This window comes from Gopherus flavomarginatus, chromosome 3 (assembly GCF_025201925.1).
Source record: "Gopherus flavomarginatus isolate rGopFla2 chromosome 3, rGopFla2.mat.asm, whole genome shotgun sequence".
NCBI lineage: Eukaryota > Metazoa > Chordata > Testudines > Testudinidae > Gopherus > Gopherus flavomarginatus.
The window spans coordinates 48,559,838-48,578,576 of record NC_066619.1 but is presented as its reverse complement, the minus strand read 5'-3'; the positions used below and the strand labels follow the sequence as shown (position 1 = coordinate 48,578,576).

The window sequence follows — 18,739 nt, the reverse complement described above, 5'->3', positions numbered from 1 at the left end:
GGGTGGGATGGAGAATAGGGACTTCCATAGAGGACACGATCGTGTACAGGTAGGGCAATCTGGGTGGGCGTGGAACCCGACAGGACATTGAAAAGTGTGTCCTCCTGCTCCACCATCTCCTGCACTTCCAGCCTCAAGTTCTTGGCCACCCACTTGAGAAGAGCTTGGTGTTTTTTAAAGTCAGCCGGAGGGGAGCCCTGGAAGGTCCCGTGAGCGCCTCATCCGGGGAAGAGGTGACAGCCATGGCCACTGGTGGAGGTGCTGAGGGCTCAGCAGCCACTGGAGAGGGAGGTTTGGAGGGGGGCACTGAATCCTCCACCCTGACCTCGGAGCCAGCTTCCAGTACTGGGCCTGGTTCCGGTGAGGCCATCGAACTTTGCTCTGGTATGGCCACTGATACATGCTGCGAAGGGGGCATCGTCATCACTGGAATGCTCCATGCTCCTCAATATGGCCTTCTGTTGGCCATTGGCCTTGCTGCCACTGTGGTGCCATGGATGGCAGAGCAGTTTCCAGTGTCCAAACCCATTGCAGAGACCAGGACGATGGGCTGAGCTGGGCCTCCGTGCCAGAGGAACCACTCTTTGGTGACCAGGGAGGAGCTGATGACATCTGCATTTGCTTGCTGGTCATGGCTACCGGTGAGCATTGACCAGGTGTAAGTGATGGGCGGCTATTCTGGAGAAATCTGCATTGGGGGGAACGGGTGTAAGGAAGACTGGTAACATGAGGGGGTGTGGTCCCATGGTGCCAGTGACCGAGACAGACGTCTAGATGAGGATCAGTGAGGGGGCGAACGGAGTTCGTCATAATATGGGGAGCGCCAACCCCGCGCTGGGGAATAATGTCTCGACGACCAGAGGGAGAGTTTGGGCAACTGGCAGCGTGGCTGAAACCTGCCACAGGATTGCTTGTCCTGCAACCTATGGTGCTTCCCCACCCCCGGAGGGGTCTAAACGGCTGGCTTGCCCTCTGTGGGAGCCTTAGCCTGGTCCTGTGGCACCTGAGAAGTCATAGGAGCAGGTGGAGAACTGTGCCTTCTCTGTGCCTGGCGTGACGATGGTGCAGGCAGGGGGGTGGGTCCTGTACCGCTCACCAGAGTCAGTGAAAGACCTTTAAGTGGGCTAAGAGCCCCAGCCACAGAAGCATGCTCGTGTTGCTCTGGAGAAGGCTGGCAGACAGGCCTGCCCTTCTGCCGGATGATCCTGGGGCCTTCTTGCTCAGCGCTGGTGAGCACTTCTTTGCCTTCTTCTTCAGCGCTGGCCCACTGACACAGAAGCCCAAGTACTTGGTACAGCCTGCACAGAGGGCTCAGAAGTCAGGCGGAGAGGGGACTCCATCAGGAGGGCCCTGAGGCAAATGTCCCTCTCCTTCCGAGTGCGAGGCTGAAAGTTCTTACAAATCCAGCAACGCTCCTTGATGTGCAATTCCCCCAAGCACTTAAGGCAACTGTTGTGGGTCATTCACAGGCATAGGCCTGTCACAGACTGAGCAGGGCTTAAACCCAGGAGGTAGGGCATGCCCTGTTTTAGGCAAAATCCCCACTGGGACCTTAACTATATGCTAACTATGCTCTTAACAACCCCTTAACACTAATTACAATCAAACAAAGGCCCGAAGTCCAATGGAAGAAATCGCTAGCTCTTGACAAGCAAGAGAAGCACTCTGACTGACCACTACAGATAGTAAGAAGAAACTCAGAGGGCACTGGTCAACAGTGCCTGATATACCACGGAATGAACGCGGCACTCTAGAGGGCACTACAAGCCAGCCCTATGGGTACTGCTAAGGCAAAAATCTCTGACAGCCACACACGTAGGTGCACACACACCTAGAATGGAATCGACATGAGCAAGCACTTGAAGTCTTTTTGTTCTGTTTGTACAATGCCCAACATAATGGGGTCCTTGTCCATAACAAGGACTCCCAGGTGCTATAAATACATAAATATTTTACTATACAAATTCTAACGGTCAGAATTCTGTGCACATACCTGTGAGCAAATTCCAACCAAAGTTAACATGAGTTCTGTGAATGTATCCCAGGAGAAAATTTGGATCATAAAAGACAAAGATCCTAAATTGAAGTATGGTATTTTTTAAAGATAGGAATATAATTGCCTCTTAAAACATTTAGTACTATCAATACCTGTTCTTCTATTTTATCTTGTCTGTCAAGAGCAGCTTCAACAGCATCAAAAAATTCCTCTTCATTAATCAGACTATTAGGACCTTCCTAAACCAAAACACAGAAAAACGAACAGTTAAAGAAAATGGAGGAAACGTGAATGCTACACTTCAGAAAACGGAGTTCAATTTAAAAAATGAAAGTTAGCCAATTTGATAAATTGCATTTCTTTATCAGAGTCAAAAAGTCCTAATTCATTTGCAGATGAAACACGTAACAAATATAAAGTTATAAACCTATTACACAAAAGCCATTTTTCATAACAGTGAGTCTTTTCACCATTAGTTGAGTTTAACAAAATTAAGAGTAAAATTCAAAATAAAGCACTACTTGGTAAAATAAGAGAATACTCCATTCAATGCATTTAAAGACCTATAATTTAAGAGTTGTAACACAAGTCAACAAAAGCCAGAAAATTCACACTTAAAAAACAATCAAGTGAAATTTGGCCTAAAATTTAGGTTTTACATATCTCACACACACACACTTTATTATTTGAGAACTCTTTTACAAAGTTTGTGACAAAAATGTTTCCATAAATTCTTTTGCAAAGCCCAGCATAAACTGTAATTTAAATTATCATTCCATTACCAGGACTGAAATATTAAGCTGTGTTGTCAGCCTTTTGTGCCTGAAATAAAACTAAAATATGTTCATTGTCCATGCAGAAAAAATACAAAAGTAAAGAACAGCATGATAAAGCTAAAGTTTGATCTTAAAGTTCCTCTAAGCTTGATCACTTAAAGTGTTGTTACTAATAAATGCATATATTTAAAAAAAAACCAAGATAGTAACATTGGACTTTTAAGACTAGTCGGTTCTTCCTTAATTCACCCTATTATAAACACATGCAATATGATGTGTAAAATCTTGGACCCCTGCTATACATAGACTACTCAAAGAACAGATGGCCTATCAACTCTAAAAGTTCTTTTATTAGTTTGTCAGTTTTAACATTACATAATAAAAAGCAGTTTATTTTTTTAAACAGCAGTTCATGAAGACTCCAACTTTACCTTGTTTTTGCATGAATCCATGTAATGGACTCTGTGGTTTAACATATGAATTTTTATTTTACAGACTTACTATAGAGAAACCACTTCCCCTCCATAATAATCCATATTTTAATGTTGAAGATAATTCTGTTATAATCATAGTTTTCAAGGATTCTCCAGCTAATTTAGTAACAGGAACATCTTGATATTGTGTGTGCTACTTCTCATCCCAGTGAAGAGTCTTTGTGGGCAGTCTGATTTTTTTTAAAAAATCTATTTGTACACAATCATTTTTCTAAAATGGCCTGGGTCAGAAATTCAAAATTCATTTTTGTTTGTAAGTCTTGCTAAGAAGTGACAGCCACTATTTTTGGAAGTGGATAGAAGTGTAAAGAAATAAAGAGGTATTTAAAAAAAACATGTATAAAGAGCACTGTTGATAAATATAAATATTGAGAAACAACCTCACCTTTTAACTCCAGCTGCTGGGCTGAGATGGGGGGAGGGGAGCAAAGAGACTGGGAACACAGTGATAATGGCCCAGGAGATGATGGATTGGGGGACACATAGGAGAGGATCATGGAATCATGCTAACCAGCCTCAAAATGAGGGAGTTCTGGGACAGGACAAGGTACTAACTGGAGGGTCAGAAGACTTCAGGAAAAGAGTGGAAATAAATTCAAAACTGTGAACTGAACACAAACACAAAATCATGCCTGCTGAACATGCAGATGGCCTGTAGCTGCTTTTTGCTCTCCAGCTTTTCCTTCAAGGGGAATTAACTGGATTACCTTTCTGCCCTATTCAACGGAGTAGGATGGCTCCATTCACCCACCCTTTTTTCCCTTTTCTATGGATTGGCCACTTGCAGCCTGACTTTTCTCTCTGGCAAACTTAGACCAAAATGTATACAGAATGCTTGCCAGCCACCCTGATACTTCAAAGGAGTTGAAGGAAACTAGCAAAGGATTTTTGGACATGCATACAGTCATTAAGAGGTGGGTCATTTGGAGACCAACCATTCATCTTGAAGAAAGAAACTCATTGAATTTAAGCAAAAAGTTACCAGTTTACAAAATCAGAAGACTGTTTCATATAATAATGCTGTAAACACAAAAGCCCTTTGAGCGCCATTATTTGGTGTCACTGGATAGTAAAAGCCATCATGGCTCATAAATACAGAAACAACAGTATTTGAGACAAAAAGTTCAACCAATGTTGTGCTGGAATCTGCTGCAGCTTGTTAAGTTAAAAGTAATTTCTCTTTCCTCTGATTCAGTCAGCTGACAAATTCATGACATGGCTGGAGATATTTGGCAAACTGCTGTTTAGAACAGCTCAAGAAAACTAATTCTAACCGGATGAAACTATAGTATATTATTCCGTGCAACTTAATAGTTGTACAATATGAACAGGAAAGACCCATACTGGGAAAAACTGATTATAGGAGGGTGGAGTGAGAGTGCCAAATTAACTATACACAAAGTGCTGTGAAATGCATGAAGCAAACTTACAAAAACTCAGAAAAATCTTATAATCATCTTACATGTTGCTTATAACAAGTAGAATCTTTCAGACAGAAAAATGTTTGACCGTCTCACTAAGTATACTCAGATGAATCTTATTATCTCCTTTCCCTCATTTGCTACAAATGTCTGGATTGAAACCCTTCTTACAAGTTTCCCTGTTGCAGAGTATGTATTTAATAAATATTGATAAAAGCAGATATTAATTACAAGGAAAATCACCTGGTTTAATGTTTTGATACTTGCACAAAAAAATCACTTCAATGAAGGATATAAGTTAAGTCATGAAAGGATTTAATCTGTGAAAATACTAAACAAGAAAAGAAATAAGCTTAATTCATACCTCATAGTCTGGCCCTCCAAAATGGCACTTTTTCTTAAGTTCCGTCATGGCATTTTTGTATGCTTCTTCTATTCTTCTCCTTTTCTCAATTTCCTGTAAGAACATAACCAGATTTTGAAGCTATTAATCAGACAAACATTATGAGAAAGTATGACAAAAGATGGATAATCACGTTAAAAAATGTTATGGGGTTCCTCCTCACCATGTTTTAATTTCACTTTTTTGAACATTTGTGGCAGTGTGGACATTTATTAATATTATTTATATATAGATGTATATACACTATGGCTATGGCTACACTAAAGAGCTAACAAGTGCAGATGCTCTAAGCCAACAGGAGAGAGCTCTCGCGTCAACTTAATTACTCCAGTCTTTGCAAGAAGTGGTAGCTATGTCGGCGGGAGATATAGCCCTGTCCACATCAGCACTTAGGTTGGTTTAATTTACGTTGCACAGGGTGGTGGCTCATTCACACATCTGAGCGACATAACTTAAACCAACATAGGCTAGGTACACACTACAGCTTATGTTTGTAGTTCATTATTCTAGCCTTCAAAACGATGGTGTACAAAAAGTTTGTACATTCCACCATCTTTGTATTGAAAATGGTCCTGCCCTAGGGAGAACTGAACGTTTCTTCTAATGGCTGTATCAAAATATGGAAATAAACATCCTTGAGATTGAGATCTCTCTATAGATATAGATATAGATATAGATAGATCAGAGGTACAACTCCATTCGTCTTTGGGGCTACTAATAATGAGACACAAAGCCAAGATTTGAGATTTACTAAGACCTCTATTACTTCCTTTAGTAAAAGAGAGTGAATTTCTGTTCTTAATAGTTTCTCAAGAGAGGGAACCAAGAAAAGGAGGAGGCATCCTCAAACTAAATGGTATAACTTTTTTTTATTATGTTCAAACCCATCTGTGGTCATGTTTTGCAACATATTAAAATGAGACACATGGTTCCCAAAAGGGGAGGGAGGATCCGAGATTGGTTTGCAGGATCACTTTCAACATATTGTGGTTGAGAAGCAGTAGAATGCTGCTGTAGATACTGAAATTTTCAGAGTATAATTTGAAGACAACAAAGAAAGGTGGATAGTATTGTCTGATATCTAAAGGCAGGTGCAAGATTTCTCATTTTAAAGGATTGCAAAAACCCAAAGTCCTAGCCATTGATCTCATCTTTCATTTTCTCTAACACTTTGTCCATTTTAGAACTGAAGAGGCCATTTCTCACAAACAGGGCTGCCCAGAAGATTCAGGGGGCCTGGGGTCTTTGGCAATGGGGAGCCCCCGCTTCGGCAATAATTCGGTGGCTGTGGGTCCTTCCGCTCCAGGACTCGCCACCGAAATGCAGGGTCTTCGGCAGTAATTCAGCGGCAGGGGGTTCTTTCACTCCGGGGCGGAAGGACCCCACACAGGCGAAGACCTGGAGCAGAAAAAGCTCTGGGGGCCTCAGCCCCACGAGAGTTTTCTGGGGCCCCTGGAGCGAGTGAAGGATCCCGCTCCAGGGCCCCCGAAAAACTCTTGTGGGGGCCCCTTGGGGACTGGGGCAAATTGCCCCACTTGCCGCCCCCCCCCCGGGGGCAGCCCTGCTCACAAATGGAAGATCCTCAGTTTTTGAATTTGTTTCAAAGGGAAGAAAGGAAGAACATAACCATGTGTGTCTGCAAAGAGTTATGGCAGTGGCTGCTGATCTTGAAACCAAGACTTCAAAGAATTCCATCAGAGTGTACTTAGCCATATTCTGTCCTTTGACAGGGGTACTAACTAATTTTTGATGCATTTCAGGAATATTCTTTTTTAAAAAGTGCAATTACGTACAAATGATGAAATTGGTACCTAGCCATGACAGCCTGATAGAATAGTGATCCTTATGATCAGAGAAGTGGAAGAAAAGAGTTTTCTTCCCAAAGAATCTAGTCTTTTCCCTTCTCTGTCATTAAAAGTACAATGTAAATATCCTTTGTTCTGGCTGCAACAATGCAGAGTGTTTTTTTTTTTTTTTTTTAAAGATAGATAGTGGTTGAGAGGATAATAGATTATTCCATACTGATATCCCTGGCTGCCAGAGGCCTTCCAAGATGGGGCAAGAATATACCTTGTTAGAAGATTAGTACCAAGGATATCAGGGACAGGATGGGGAGCTTCCTCTACTGCCACGGATAGTATGTTTAAAATATTAACCATTCTATTGATTACTTCCTAAAATTGACTAGCATCTTCAGAAAGAGATGAAGCTGAAAGGACACCAACATTTTCATCAGGAGAGGAGTCTGCAGCTAACTCCTGTTCATGATGCTAAATGTTCATTTGACAAGGTGAATCTCCCTCCTCTTCTCCTATTTATAGTGTGTCAGGAACAACAGTGGGTGACTTATCTTTCACTTAAGGATCCCACTGTCTAGGATCCAATTTTTTCATATTTGTAGAGGCACCACTACCTTGACATGAAAATTAAGATGTAGATCTTAAAAAGGATTGATAGGGAAACTCTGGAGTCAGCCAGTATAACCATGGCATCCTGCCAATTGTTCTAGTCTGGTATCATGTCATAATCAGGATAAAGAAGTTTGTGACAGTCTACCTCAGAAAAATGTTTCTTAGAAAGTAAAGGTAATGACTCAGTTTCTGGATAGACAGACTGATCCAGCTCTTCTGAATGCAGAACCCATCCTGGACTGACAGAGAAATTATAGGAGATACAACTGAAGAAAGGCTCTGCTACAAAGACAAAGGGAACAATTTATTCTCAGACCACCCAACAGGGGTCCTGAGTGATGGCAAAATGTCTGCAGAACCATGTGATAAAATCTCTCCTTTCTGTCACTTATCTGGTGGAAGGAGCTGAGCAGAGTTCTTGTACAGTTCCCCAAAACTGGTGAGGAATTGAAAGGATCCAAGGGACATGGTTCTGAATGAACTTGTGCAGTAACAATAGAGGTAACTGGAAATGATGAGATACTCTGATCCAACTGCGTTCCTGGACCCATTGCATGGGAACATTCTCATGATATAGAGTCCTTAATGTTTGGATCCCTAAAAGGCTTGGATCCACAAGTCCATAATCTGAAGGATCCAACGACTCATCTCAATGGAAAATCTTCAGAGGCACCAAAAGGTGTTTAATCTTGGTCGTCTTCTTCTTCAGAACCAAGGGTCCCAGATCCATAGGAGCCTCAAGCATAGTTTCATACAAAAAAGAAACCTGTTTCAGTCATAAATTGTACTTTCTTGGAACTGGTCCAAAGAGTTAGCTAATGAGAGCTCAGTCATCTTAGAACCAGAGCTCAGTGCAGAGGATGACAGTTTCAGCACTGTTGTCTTTCTGGAACTGGAAGTGCTCTGTTCCAATTCAGGCCTCTAGTCTTTTTTTCCCCAGAAGCTTAAGAAATTTCTGATCCATAAGATTTGACAGATAATGCTTCTTCTAGTAAGAGAGCTTGGAATCTATTCTCTCTCTCTTTTCTGGCATGTGGGGTAAAGCTATCACATAAGGAGAATGGTCCTTTCTTAAACACTTCAAACTGAGTGTAGGCATCCAATGCAGGAAAGACCATGGGGTGTGATGTGCATCTTGAGAGTCTGTGTGTCTGTCTTCAGATCTGCCATCAATGCCCATGTTGACACTAACTATACTAACAATTAACACTAATTAATTGTACATACAAAAGGAACAAGGCTCTTATCTAAAACTCTATGGATCAAGGAAATCCAAAGAAGATTCATGTCCATTTGAGTCAGCAGCTGGAAAGAACGGAGTCAGCAACCGTTGCTGCACCCCCTTTTATAGCCCTGCCCCCAGAACATAGTCAAATGCTGGAGGAGGGGCAAAAGGGGTAGCATGAGTGATCTAACATTGTTACAGGCACTGATAATGGTAGGTTCCACCATGCAGCTGTAGCAGTCTACCCATATCCCCAGGAATGAACATGCAGAAGACGCTCGAAGAATTAAGGCATCAACACGATGGTTTAGCATGGGGCAGACAAAAGATTAGATGCTGGAGACTATGTAGATATTTATTTCCTTGCTTGCTCCTTTTTCTTTTCCTTATATAATTCAATTTTAATAAAATGAAATTCAGTTTTTGTAGTCTATATATTAAACTTGGAGGATAAATCAAACCAAATTAATTAAAAGTGATTTTCCGTTCACTCATAGGTTAATTACATTTTCATTGCTTTCAGTATGAAACATTTCTAATTCATGTAAGGCAGAGGGATGAGGAGACTGAAGTTAATTACAGGATTGTAAGGATTATAGAACATTTAACTAATCAGAGGTCCTAATCAAGCTAATAAACTACAAGTTGACAGTGCTTTTTACCAGCAGCAACAGCAAAATTATCTTCACAAAAGTTATATCAGTGTTAAAATATGCACAGAAGTTGGATGTTATATCCATGCTAAACAACATCCAGTTTCTTTTACAAAATGTCATTTGTAAAGCTATGTTCTAGAAAAAACACCTTATTTTTTAAAATCCATATTCTACACTAAGCTTGGACTGGCCTAAGAAGAAATTTCCCAGAAGATCCCAGGACTTAGAGACTACTCCAACTATGGTCCAAGCAGTGGCAGATAATGTATCAAAATCCCAGTGGATTTGAAGATCTGAGTTGTGGCTGGCAGTGGGCTGGGGCTTAGATCTGCTGCGTGGGAAGACTGGAGTGAGGGGATCAGAATTAAGGTCTGGACATGGTCTGCCTCCTTTATGGGGTCCTCTTGTATATGAAATATGAATTTAATATGTCAGCATGCTATACAAACTGAGGTAAGACCTGAGAGACCACATGATGCACAGTATGGTTACATACTAAATTCAGACAAGAGGTGCCAAATGACTAGAGAACTGCACATAAGGTAAACCAATCACAGTGAAGGCTGGGCCCTGGGAATCAATACATTAAGTGGTAGCAACACATTTCCAGCAACTTCATCTGAAAGGAGAAGAGATTATCCCTGTCTCTTCTAGACTTTGGTGGTATTCATGGTCATTGAACAGATTCATCATGAACCACTACTGCCATTAATGTGTATCTCCAGGGAGGGCAGTGCTGTTCTCTCTCTTTAAAGTTGCTTCCCTAATTACTGTAAGATTTGATTCATCAGCATTTAGAAATTACTTGGTTTTCAACAGGTATATTAATCACACCATATACTTAGACAGTATTTTAAAATAGTAAAAGAGCACCCCACAAAATGCCACCATCCTTTACCATTACAATTAACACAGTACTACATATTTGTAGAGCACTTTGTAAAGAAAAGCAACTGGTCTTTCTTTTAGGAAGTTGCACAAAATATGCCTATTGTTACGGAGACCTGCTAGCTCATCTCTACATTTAAAAACAATTAAATTTAGGAACAGTCTGTGGAACAAAGTGTGGGTAGAAGACTAGCACAGGATGTATGACATGCTATATGATCTGCACACCAAGGATGAACCTTTGGCATTTGCCTAGTTTCATCTAGTTAATTTACATCCTTAATGTTTCTATTTAACTTCATGGAATAGGAATGCAAGTTAACATTCTCATCACAACTGAAGTTTAAGGTTAAATGAAAGCAATCTGATCTACTGTAGTAGCAAAATAAAAGGGAAATCTCTTACCTTATCCAATCTTTTTTGCCAGCTCTCCTCACGTTTTACCATGAGTTCAATACAATGAGAAAGTGTAGCTAGGATTCCAGCAGTAGTTGCCTTGAAAGTTATAGCTTCCCCTTTAAAGTCTATGCCATTAATTCCTTTGGGTGTTACATGTGGAAATACTAAAACAAACAGATAAGATTCATTCACTCTCATACCCACCTTAGTAACTCAAATGAATACTATACCACATATGCCTTAGATTACAGCCAGCTGTTTAAAGAGGTTTTTAAGCTAACCAGTGTGAAGTTCATTTAAAAAAATAAAAATAAAGGAGACCAATAATTCCCAGCTATCCATAGGAGCAGGAAAGAGGCTCAAAGGCAGGAATGCATTCCTTCAGCTTCATCTTACTGTAGTGTATTTCCCCAAGTCTACTTGCTATGCTATATTACTCAGCAAATCATGTGGGTGTAAGGAGGGGTAATACTTTTTAACAATAGCACATTGACAGCTTGAAGTGGGGTCTAATTAAAACAGAACAACCTTAAAATTTAACCAATAACGTATTGAAAAAGCAACAATTTTAAAATGCAATCATACCCAAAATGGAACATTAAAGTGGCTTTAAAAAGATGATTGAGTTTTTTAAAAATAGTAATAATAAAGTAAAATATATTATCTTTCAAAGGTAACCATTATAGCAAATGTGTTGAATTCTCCTTAAGTACAGAGGGTTCTGTAGTTTCAAATACTTCAGGCTGCCAGCCAAGCCATCTGTTGCTAAGATTATTTAAACAAATCACTTAAAAATGTGACAGAAAAAAAAAGTACTTAACACATCAAGCTCATACAAAGGGTGACAAAATAGTGCATTAAATACAGCACATGTAATGCCACAAAATACTAGAAAGCACAAGCAACTCCCCTTTTAAAACTAATACAGTTAGATGAGAAAGTAACTCATAATTGAACAAGCTAAAGATCTACTGTCCAGCAATAACATTCATCTTCTGGTCTTTGTCAGTTTGTCACAATATTATTTACTTTGCATCCAAGTTAGATTTTATGAATTTTTAAAAGAGAAGAATGTTTGTATAAATCTATGTAACACGTATTTGCCTGACAGACTGAGCTAATGCTTTAAACTGGGTAAACTGTTCAAGTAAAAAATACAAATTATCTAGAGGTAATCGCTGTTCTCTAATGGTAAACTGCAAACACGGTCAGGGGGAATGGACGGACAGTGTCACATGGTCTCAATGAGTGGTCTAATGCTCTAGACACACTTAGGACTCCCTCCTTTAACAATATGAAAAAGCTTTTTGAAGAGAGAGTTAAAGATTATATATAGCTTCAAGTCCTCCAATCATTAAGTATAAATCAAAGGCTTCAAATACCCTAATCTACCCAAGCAGCAAAGAATCCTGTGGCACCTTATAGACTACAAGACGTTTTGGAGCATGAGCTTTCGTGGGTGAATACCCACTTCCTCAGATGCATGTAGTGGAAATATCCAGGGGCAGGTATGTATATGCTAGCAAGCAAGCTAGAGATAACGAGGTCAGTTCAATCAGGGAGGATGAGGCCCTGTTCTAGCAGTTGAGGTGTGAAAACCAAGAGAGGAGAAACTGGTTCTGTAGTTGGCAAGCCATTCACAGTCTTTGTTCAATCCTGAGCTGATTGTGTCAAATTTGCAGATGAACTGAAGCTCAGCAGTTTCTCTCTGAAGTCTGGTCCTGAAGTTTTTTTGCTGCAGGATGGCCACCTTAAGGTCTGCTATAGTGTGGCCAGGGAGGTTGAAGTGCTCTCCTACAGGTTTTTGTATATTGCCATTCCTAATGTCTGATTTGTGTCCATTTATCCTTTTCCGTAGAGACTGTCCAGTTTGGCCGATGTACATAGCAGAGGGGCATTGCTGGCATATGATGGCGTATATTACATTGGTGGATGTGCAGGTGAATGAACCAGTGATGGTGTGGCTGATCTGGTTAGGTCCTGTGATGGTGTTGCTGGTGTAGATATGTGGGCAGAGTTGGCATCGAGGTTTGTTGCATGGATTGGTTCCTGAGCTAGAGTTATTATGGTGCGGTGTGCAGTTACTGGTGAGAATATGTTTCAGGTTGGCAGGTTGTCTGTGGGCAAGGGACTGGCCTGCCACCCAAGGCCTGTGAAAGTGTGGGATCATTGTCCAGGATGGGTTGTAGATCCTTGATGATGCGTTGGAGGGGTTTTAGCTGGGGCTGTATGTGATGGCCAGTGGAGTCCTGTTGGTTTCTTTCTTGGGTTTGTCTTGCAGTAGGAGGCTTCTGGGTACACGTCTGGCTCTGTTGATCTGTTTCCTTATTTCCTCGTGCGGGTATTGTAGTTTTGAGAATGCTTGGTGGAGATTTTGTAGGTGTTGGTCTCTGTCTGAGGGGTTAGAGCAGATGCGGTTGTACCTCAGTGCTTGGCTGTAGACAATGCACTTCAACCTCCCTGGCCACACTATAGCAGACCTTAAGGTGGCCATCCTGCAGCAAAAAAACTTCAGGACCAGACTTCCAAGAGAAACTGCTGAGCTTCAGTTCATCTGCAAATTTGACACCATCAGCTCAGGATTGAACAAAGACTGTGAATGGCTTGCCAACTACAGAACCAGTTTCTCCTCTCTTGGTTTTCACACCTCAACTGCTAGAACAGGGCCTCATCCTCCCTGATTGAACTGACCTCGTTATCTCTAGCTTGCTTGCTAGCATATACATACCTGCCCCTGGATATTTCCACTACATGCATCTGAGGAAGTGGGTATTCACCCACGAAAGCTCATGCTCCAAAACGTCTGTTAGTCTATAAGGTGCCACAGGATTCTTTGCTGCTTTTACAGATCCAGACTAACATGGCTACCCCTCTGATATTAATCTACACAAATTGTGATGTGAAAATAAATTGTATTCTCATACAGATAACAAAACATACTCCATGTTGAATAAGAGAGAAATATCATTTAATTTTAGGAGAGACAGGAGAAAAGAAAGTTGTGGAAGGAGAAAATATTGTTCCACAGGGACAGTGAAGCTTTGTCTACAAGGTGGGGTAATGCCCACTATGGGGCTGTGATTTCTAAAGCCCACAAATGTACTGTGCATTGAATTGACTTGTGTAGACCCTGTGAGTGCATACTAAATGTTCCCTAGTTCGCTTTAACATAATAGTACTAATGTTAAAACAAACTAAATGTTCCCTAGTATGCTATAACACAGTGCTGTTACATTAAAGTGCACTAGGGAACATTTCATGCACACCAGCAGGATCTGCACGGAGAAATTAATGCACCGTGCTTTTATACACTTTAGAAATCAAAACAGCCTAGGGCACTTTATCATATGGTGCAGATAAGCTCTGAGCAAAAGCCAGAACCTCTCTCATTCTCTCCCGCCACCTATGGAGAATACTGGTGAAAGAACGAAAAGGAGGTCAAGACTGGAACAGCAGAGTGAGCAAGCAAGCGAATGGTGCAGTGGGTTCACTGAGAGCAATGAAAATCAATAGCAATTTAGAACTGAATTCAGACAGCAATAGGAAGTACTGAAAAAGAGGGATTAGGGAGGAGGCCGCACTGCCTTGTTTCATAGAATAATTGAGTGACTATTATGGACTTCCTGATTTTTAGGCCATATCAACAATATTAAATCATAATAGGAATGCAACAAATTCTGCAAAGATCCAAAATCATGATAATCTACAACTTCTCCTGCTCTTTATGTTCAGGTCTGAACAGTGGTGGGAAGAGATTGGGTCTATTTTCAATAAGCACTTGCAGTCTTCCTGATGAAAACTATCCCAACTGCTTGTCTCTGCCAAAGATGCCTGATTAGGTCAGGAAGGGAAAATGCTTGTAGTAATGTCAGATGGAGGGTAGAGGCCTTATTAGGCTCTTAGATATTAACTTGCTCAAAAATTATTTTTCCACTTCATATTTTAATACTGTCCCTAAAACCAAATGAAGGTATTAGTCCACAATGAGGACAACATCCATATTAATTTTCAAATCTTCAGCTGTTTTTATCGAAGCCCCATTAAAAATTGTGATTAGAGAAATTGTGGTTAAGGCACAGGACTGAGACTCAGGAACTCTGGGTTACTGTCGTGGTTCTGCCACAGATCCCTTGTGTGACCTCAGACAAGTCACTTAAATCTTTCTGTGCCACAGTTCCCAATCAGTTAAAAAGGGGATAATACTTCCTCTTTCCCACCCTTTGCCTGTCTAATTAAATAAGCTCTTCAGAGCAGGGATAGTTTCTTATTAGTCTGTGCAGCACCTAGCATAAAGGGGCCTTAATCTCTGTTAAGGCCTCTAGGTGTTAATACAATACACTGATAAAGCCCTCATTTTTGTTTTTAAATACACAATGGGAAAAGTACTTTCCCCACTTGCCCATAAGAGGCAGATGAATAATTTTCACTCAGATTACCCCATCCTTGGGCAGTGCCAAGCACGGAAAATTTCAGTCACACAAGGTGACCATTTTGGAAAGTTACAAGCATACAAAGGCAAAGGATTATAGCAGTAACTGCTTTGTGACCTAAACTACAGCCGATATATCAGGTACCAATAATATACTGCATGTAATTTCATAGATTTATACATTCCAAGGCCAGAAGGGACTATTGCAATCATCCAGTCTGAGCTTCTAACACAGGTGACAGAACTTCCCCCAAAATAATTTCTAGACCATATTTTAGAAAAACACTCAATCTCGATTTAAAAAATGCTAGTGATGGATAAGCCACTAAGACTGTTGGTAAATTGTTCTGAAGGTTAATTACAGCACTTAAAAACATATGCCTTATTTCCAGTCCGAATTTGTCTAGGTTCGACTTCCAGCTATTGAATCATGGTATACCTTTCTCTGTTAGATGATAGAGCCCACTATTAAATATTTGTTCCCCATGTAGTTACAGATTATAATCAAGTCACCCCTTAACCTTCTCTTTGTTAAGCTAACTAGATTGAGTTCTGAGTTTACCAAGAGCCATGTTTTCTAATTTTTTAATCATTCTCATGGCTCTTCTCGGAATCCTCTCCAATTTATCAATATCCTTTTGAACTGTGGATGCCAGAACTGGACACATTATTCCAGCAGTGGTCACACCAGTGCTAAATAAAGAGGTAAAATAACCTCTCTACTCCTATTCAAGATTCCTCTGTTTATGTACCCATAGATCACATTAGCTCATTTGGCCAGAATGTCACACTGGGAGCTCACATTCAGCTGATTATCCACCTCCACCCCCCAAGTCTTTTCCAGAATCACGCCTTCCTAGGATACCTAATTATGGCTTACATTCTTTGTTCCTAGATGCAGACATTTACATTTAGCCATATTAAATTGCATATTGTTAAGCCTGAGCCCAGCTTAACAAGTGATCCAGATTGCTCTTTATCATTGTTCTGTCCTCTACATTATTTATTACTCCCTCAATTTTTGTGCCATCTGCAAAATTTATCAGTGATGGTTTGTTTTTTTCCAGGTCTTTGATAAAAATGTTAAGTAACAAAGCCAAGAACCGATCCCTGTGGGACCACACTAGAAATACAACTGGTCAGTGATTCTCCATTTACAATTATACTTTGAGACCTATTGATTACAACTGTTCTTAAAGAAGAATTAAAATTGGCTATTTTGGTAAACTTTTATAAAGGAACATGATTTAACATGAATTTCAAGTGATATCAACATAAAAAAAAGAAATGCTGAAAGAATCATTTCTACATTTTTCAGTCCCAGTACAACCAGATGCACACATTAAAACACAAACAAAATGTGGGGTGGATTTCATAATAGGCTGTCCCATACATCACAGTCTAGTTTATATAGCAAATATCTCCCTGAAATGCAGATACAAAGAAACAGGATTACTGATTAAGGTGTAACTCCTACATCATCCCGCAATATTATACAATTTGACAAAGCCACATCACCCTTTTAAAATGTATAATGCAGTGAAATTAGTTAGAGTTTGTATCTCCCTGAGTTTAGTTTTAATAGCCAACATTACAGCTTACACTTTCACGTGAGAAACATCAGCTTGCAAGCAATGGCACCATATCAGAAAAATTCTGGGATGCAAAGTTGCATCAACATATATAACATTATATGTTATATTATATCCTGCAAAGTTGGGGAGGAGGGGAGGGCAAAAAAGGAAGACAATGGAGCATACAGACCTACGAAAACTCAGGGGGGGACAAAACATGGTAAAGTGGGCAACTGTCCCACTTGTCCCATTGCAAATGACTCCTCTGCATTCAAGTGGCACTGGAGAAGGCTTTTTCCAATATTGTGGGATCCACCCTAAATCTCTCTCATTGGTCTCAACAGCAAGGTTTTTCTCTATAGGATGAGGGGGATAGGGACAGTAGGCTTGGTCTATTTACACTTAAAAGTTTTGCCAGCATAACTATGTCAGTTTTGAATGTGTGTGGGGATAATCATACCGTTAACCAACACAGCTATGTCGGTAAATGCTCTAGCATAGATGCAGATTATTCTATGCAGGGAACTATTTTAAACTATACTGGCAAAAGTACTCTTGCTAGTATAAGCTGTGTCTTCACTGGGGGTGTGGGTGTTGTTAGTATAATTCTATCGGAATATCAATACTAACAAACACGTAAATGCAGACAGGGCCTAAAAATGCAGTTGATGAATGTTAATTCCATGATGATAGTTTCTATTGATAGAAGTGAGATGGAAAGAAAACTACTTTCTTTAGTAAAACAGAATAGTTTAATCTAATCAAGGTGGTGTGCTAGGATTTTTGTATTCAATCAATCGACCTTTTAATAAATAGCTATTGTGTTCAGTAGCAACTGTTTCAGATCATTAAAAATGCATTTGCCACCATACAAAAGCTTCCAAACACAACTGCATATAACTTTATAGCAGTGGTTCTCAAATATTTGTACTGATGACTCTTTTCACATAGCAAGCCTCTGAGTGTGACCCCCCTCCCCATATAAATATATAAAAAAGTATTTTTAATTTAACACCATTATAAATGCTGGAGGCAAAGCGGGGGTTGGGGTGGAGGCTGACAGCTCGCGACCCCCCAGGGCCTGACTCCCAGTTTGAGAACCCCTGCTTTAGAGTCTCCTACCAAAACATTAACATAAAGGGCATCTATGATCAAAATTCTATCTTGATTTTTTTCCTTCCACCCAAATATAAGCAAATAGAACCTGAAGCTAAAACATTTTACATTTCAGATAAAAATTATTCAAGCATTTTGTTGCAAAATAGTGAAAAAACTTCTACACTGTGGAAAGCTTAAGCATGTGTATATATATATATTCCTCCTCCATTTCCTCTTACAGAGTATATCCATTGTTTCCCCTAGTTTAGAGTTACACCACAACTACACTACAATTTATTAAAAAGCATAACATTAATTTGGTTGCCAGATTAGTAGTGTAATCTACTCAGTAGAAGAAGCGCTTTAATTTGCTTTATCTTGCTTGATGACTTCTATGGCTGATAAATTTGTGTTGACAGGGTCCTTCTTCCATTTTTCCTCAAAAGAAGTTCCACCTAGCCCGCTAAAAAGAACATTTGTAATTAAACAGATTTTGATAACAGAGACTGTAAAACAGGAGAAACATGAGAATATCAAAATTTTCTGATACCTCTCAGGCAAATAAATTATTTGGGTCAAATTAATTTTTTCTAGTATAATGTTGCAAAGGTGTATATATAAAAACTATTTTGATAAATGCAATTTTCTGGAGACTCCATGTTCAGTGGGAGCCTCTAAATAGCCTTCATATTTTCTTTCCCTGCTTTACTTCAAAAAGTCTTAAGATTCAGTGTTGCAACCACCAATCTATTAGCCAAGGAGTACTACATGGAACCCCTTGAGAATCAATCAATGCCAACTCAGTTGGACAATGTTAAAAAAAGAAACTCACAAATGAAGGGGCTGAGTACATTGCAATTTCAGACCAGTGAGCAAAAGAAAAGCACTGGAAATTACAGACATAAATTTTTGGCATTTACTTGCATAAGTAGCAGAAGCAGGACAAACTTTTGAAAGTTTCTAGAACAG

General features: G+C 40.0%; 1 protein-coding gene across 3 annotated transcripts in view; it reads right to left on the bottom strand.

Annotated features, from left to right (window-relative positions):
- The window catches only part of CERT1 (ceramide transporter 1), a 148,860-nt gene that overhangs the window by 33,926 nt on the left and 96,195 nt on the right, over positions 1-18,739 (bottom strand). For all 3 annotated transcript variants that reach the window (XM_050944594.1, XM_050944592.1, XM_050944593.1), the window contains 3 exons: positions 10,676-10,833; positions 5,052-5,144; positions 2,149-2,235 (listed from right to left, as the gene is read on the bottom strand). In XM_050944594.1, coding sequence (XP_050800551.1) covers positions 2,149-2,235; positions 5,052-5,144; positions 10,676-10,833 — 338 coding nt within the window. The remainder of the gene's footprint in view (positions 1-2,148; positions 2,236-5,051; positions 5,145-10,675; positions 10,834-18,739) is intronic.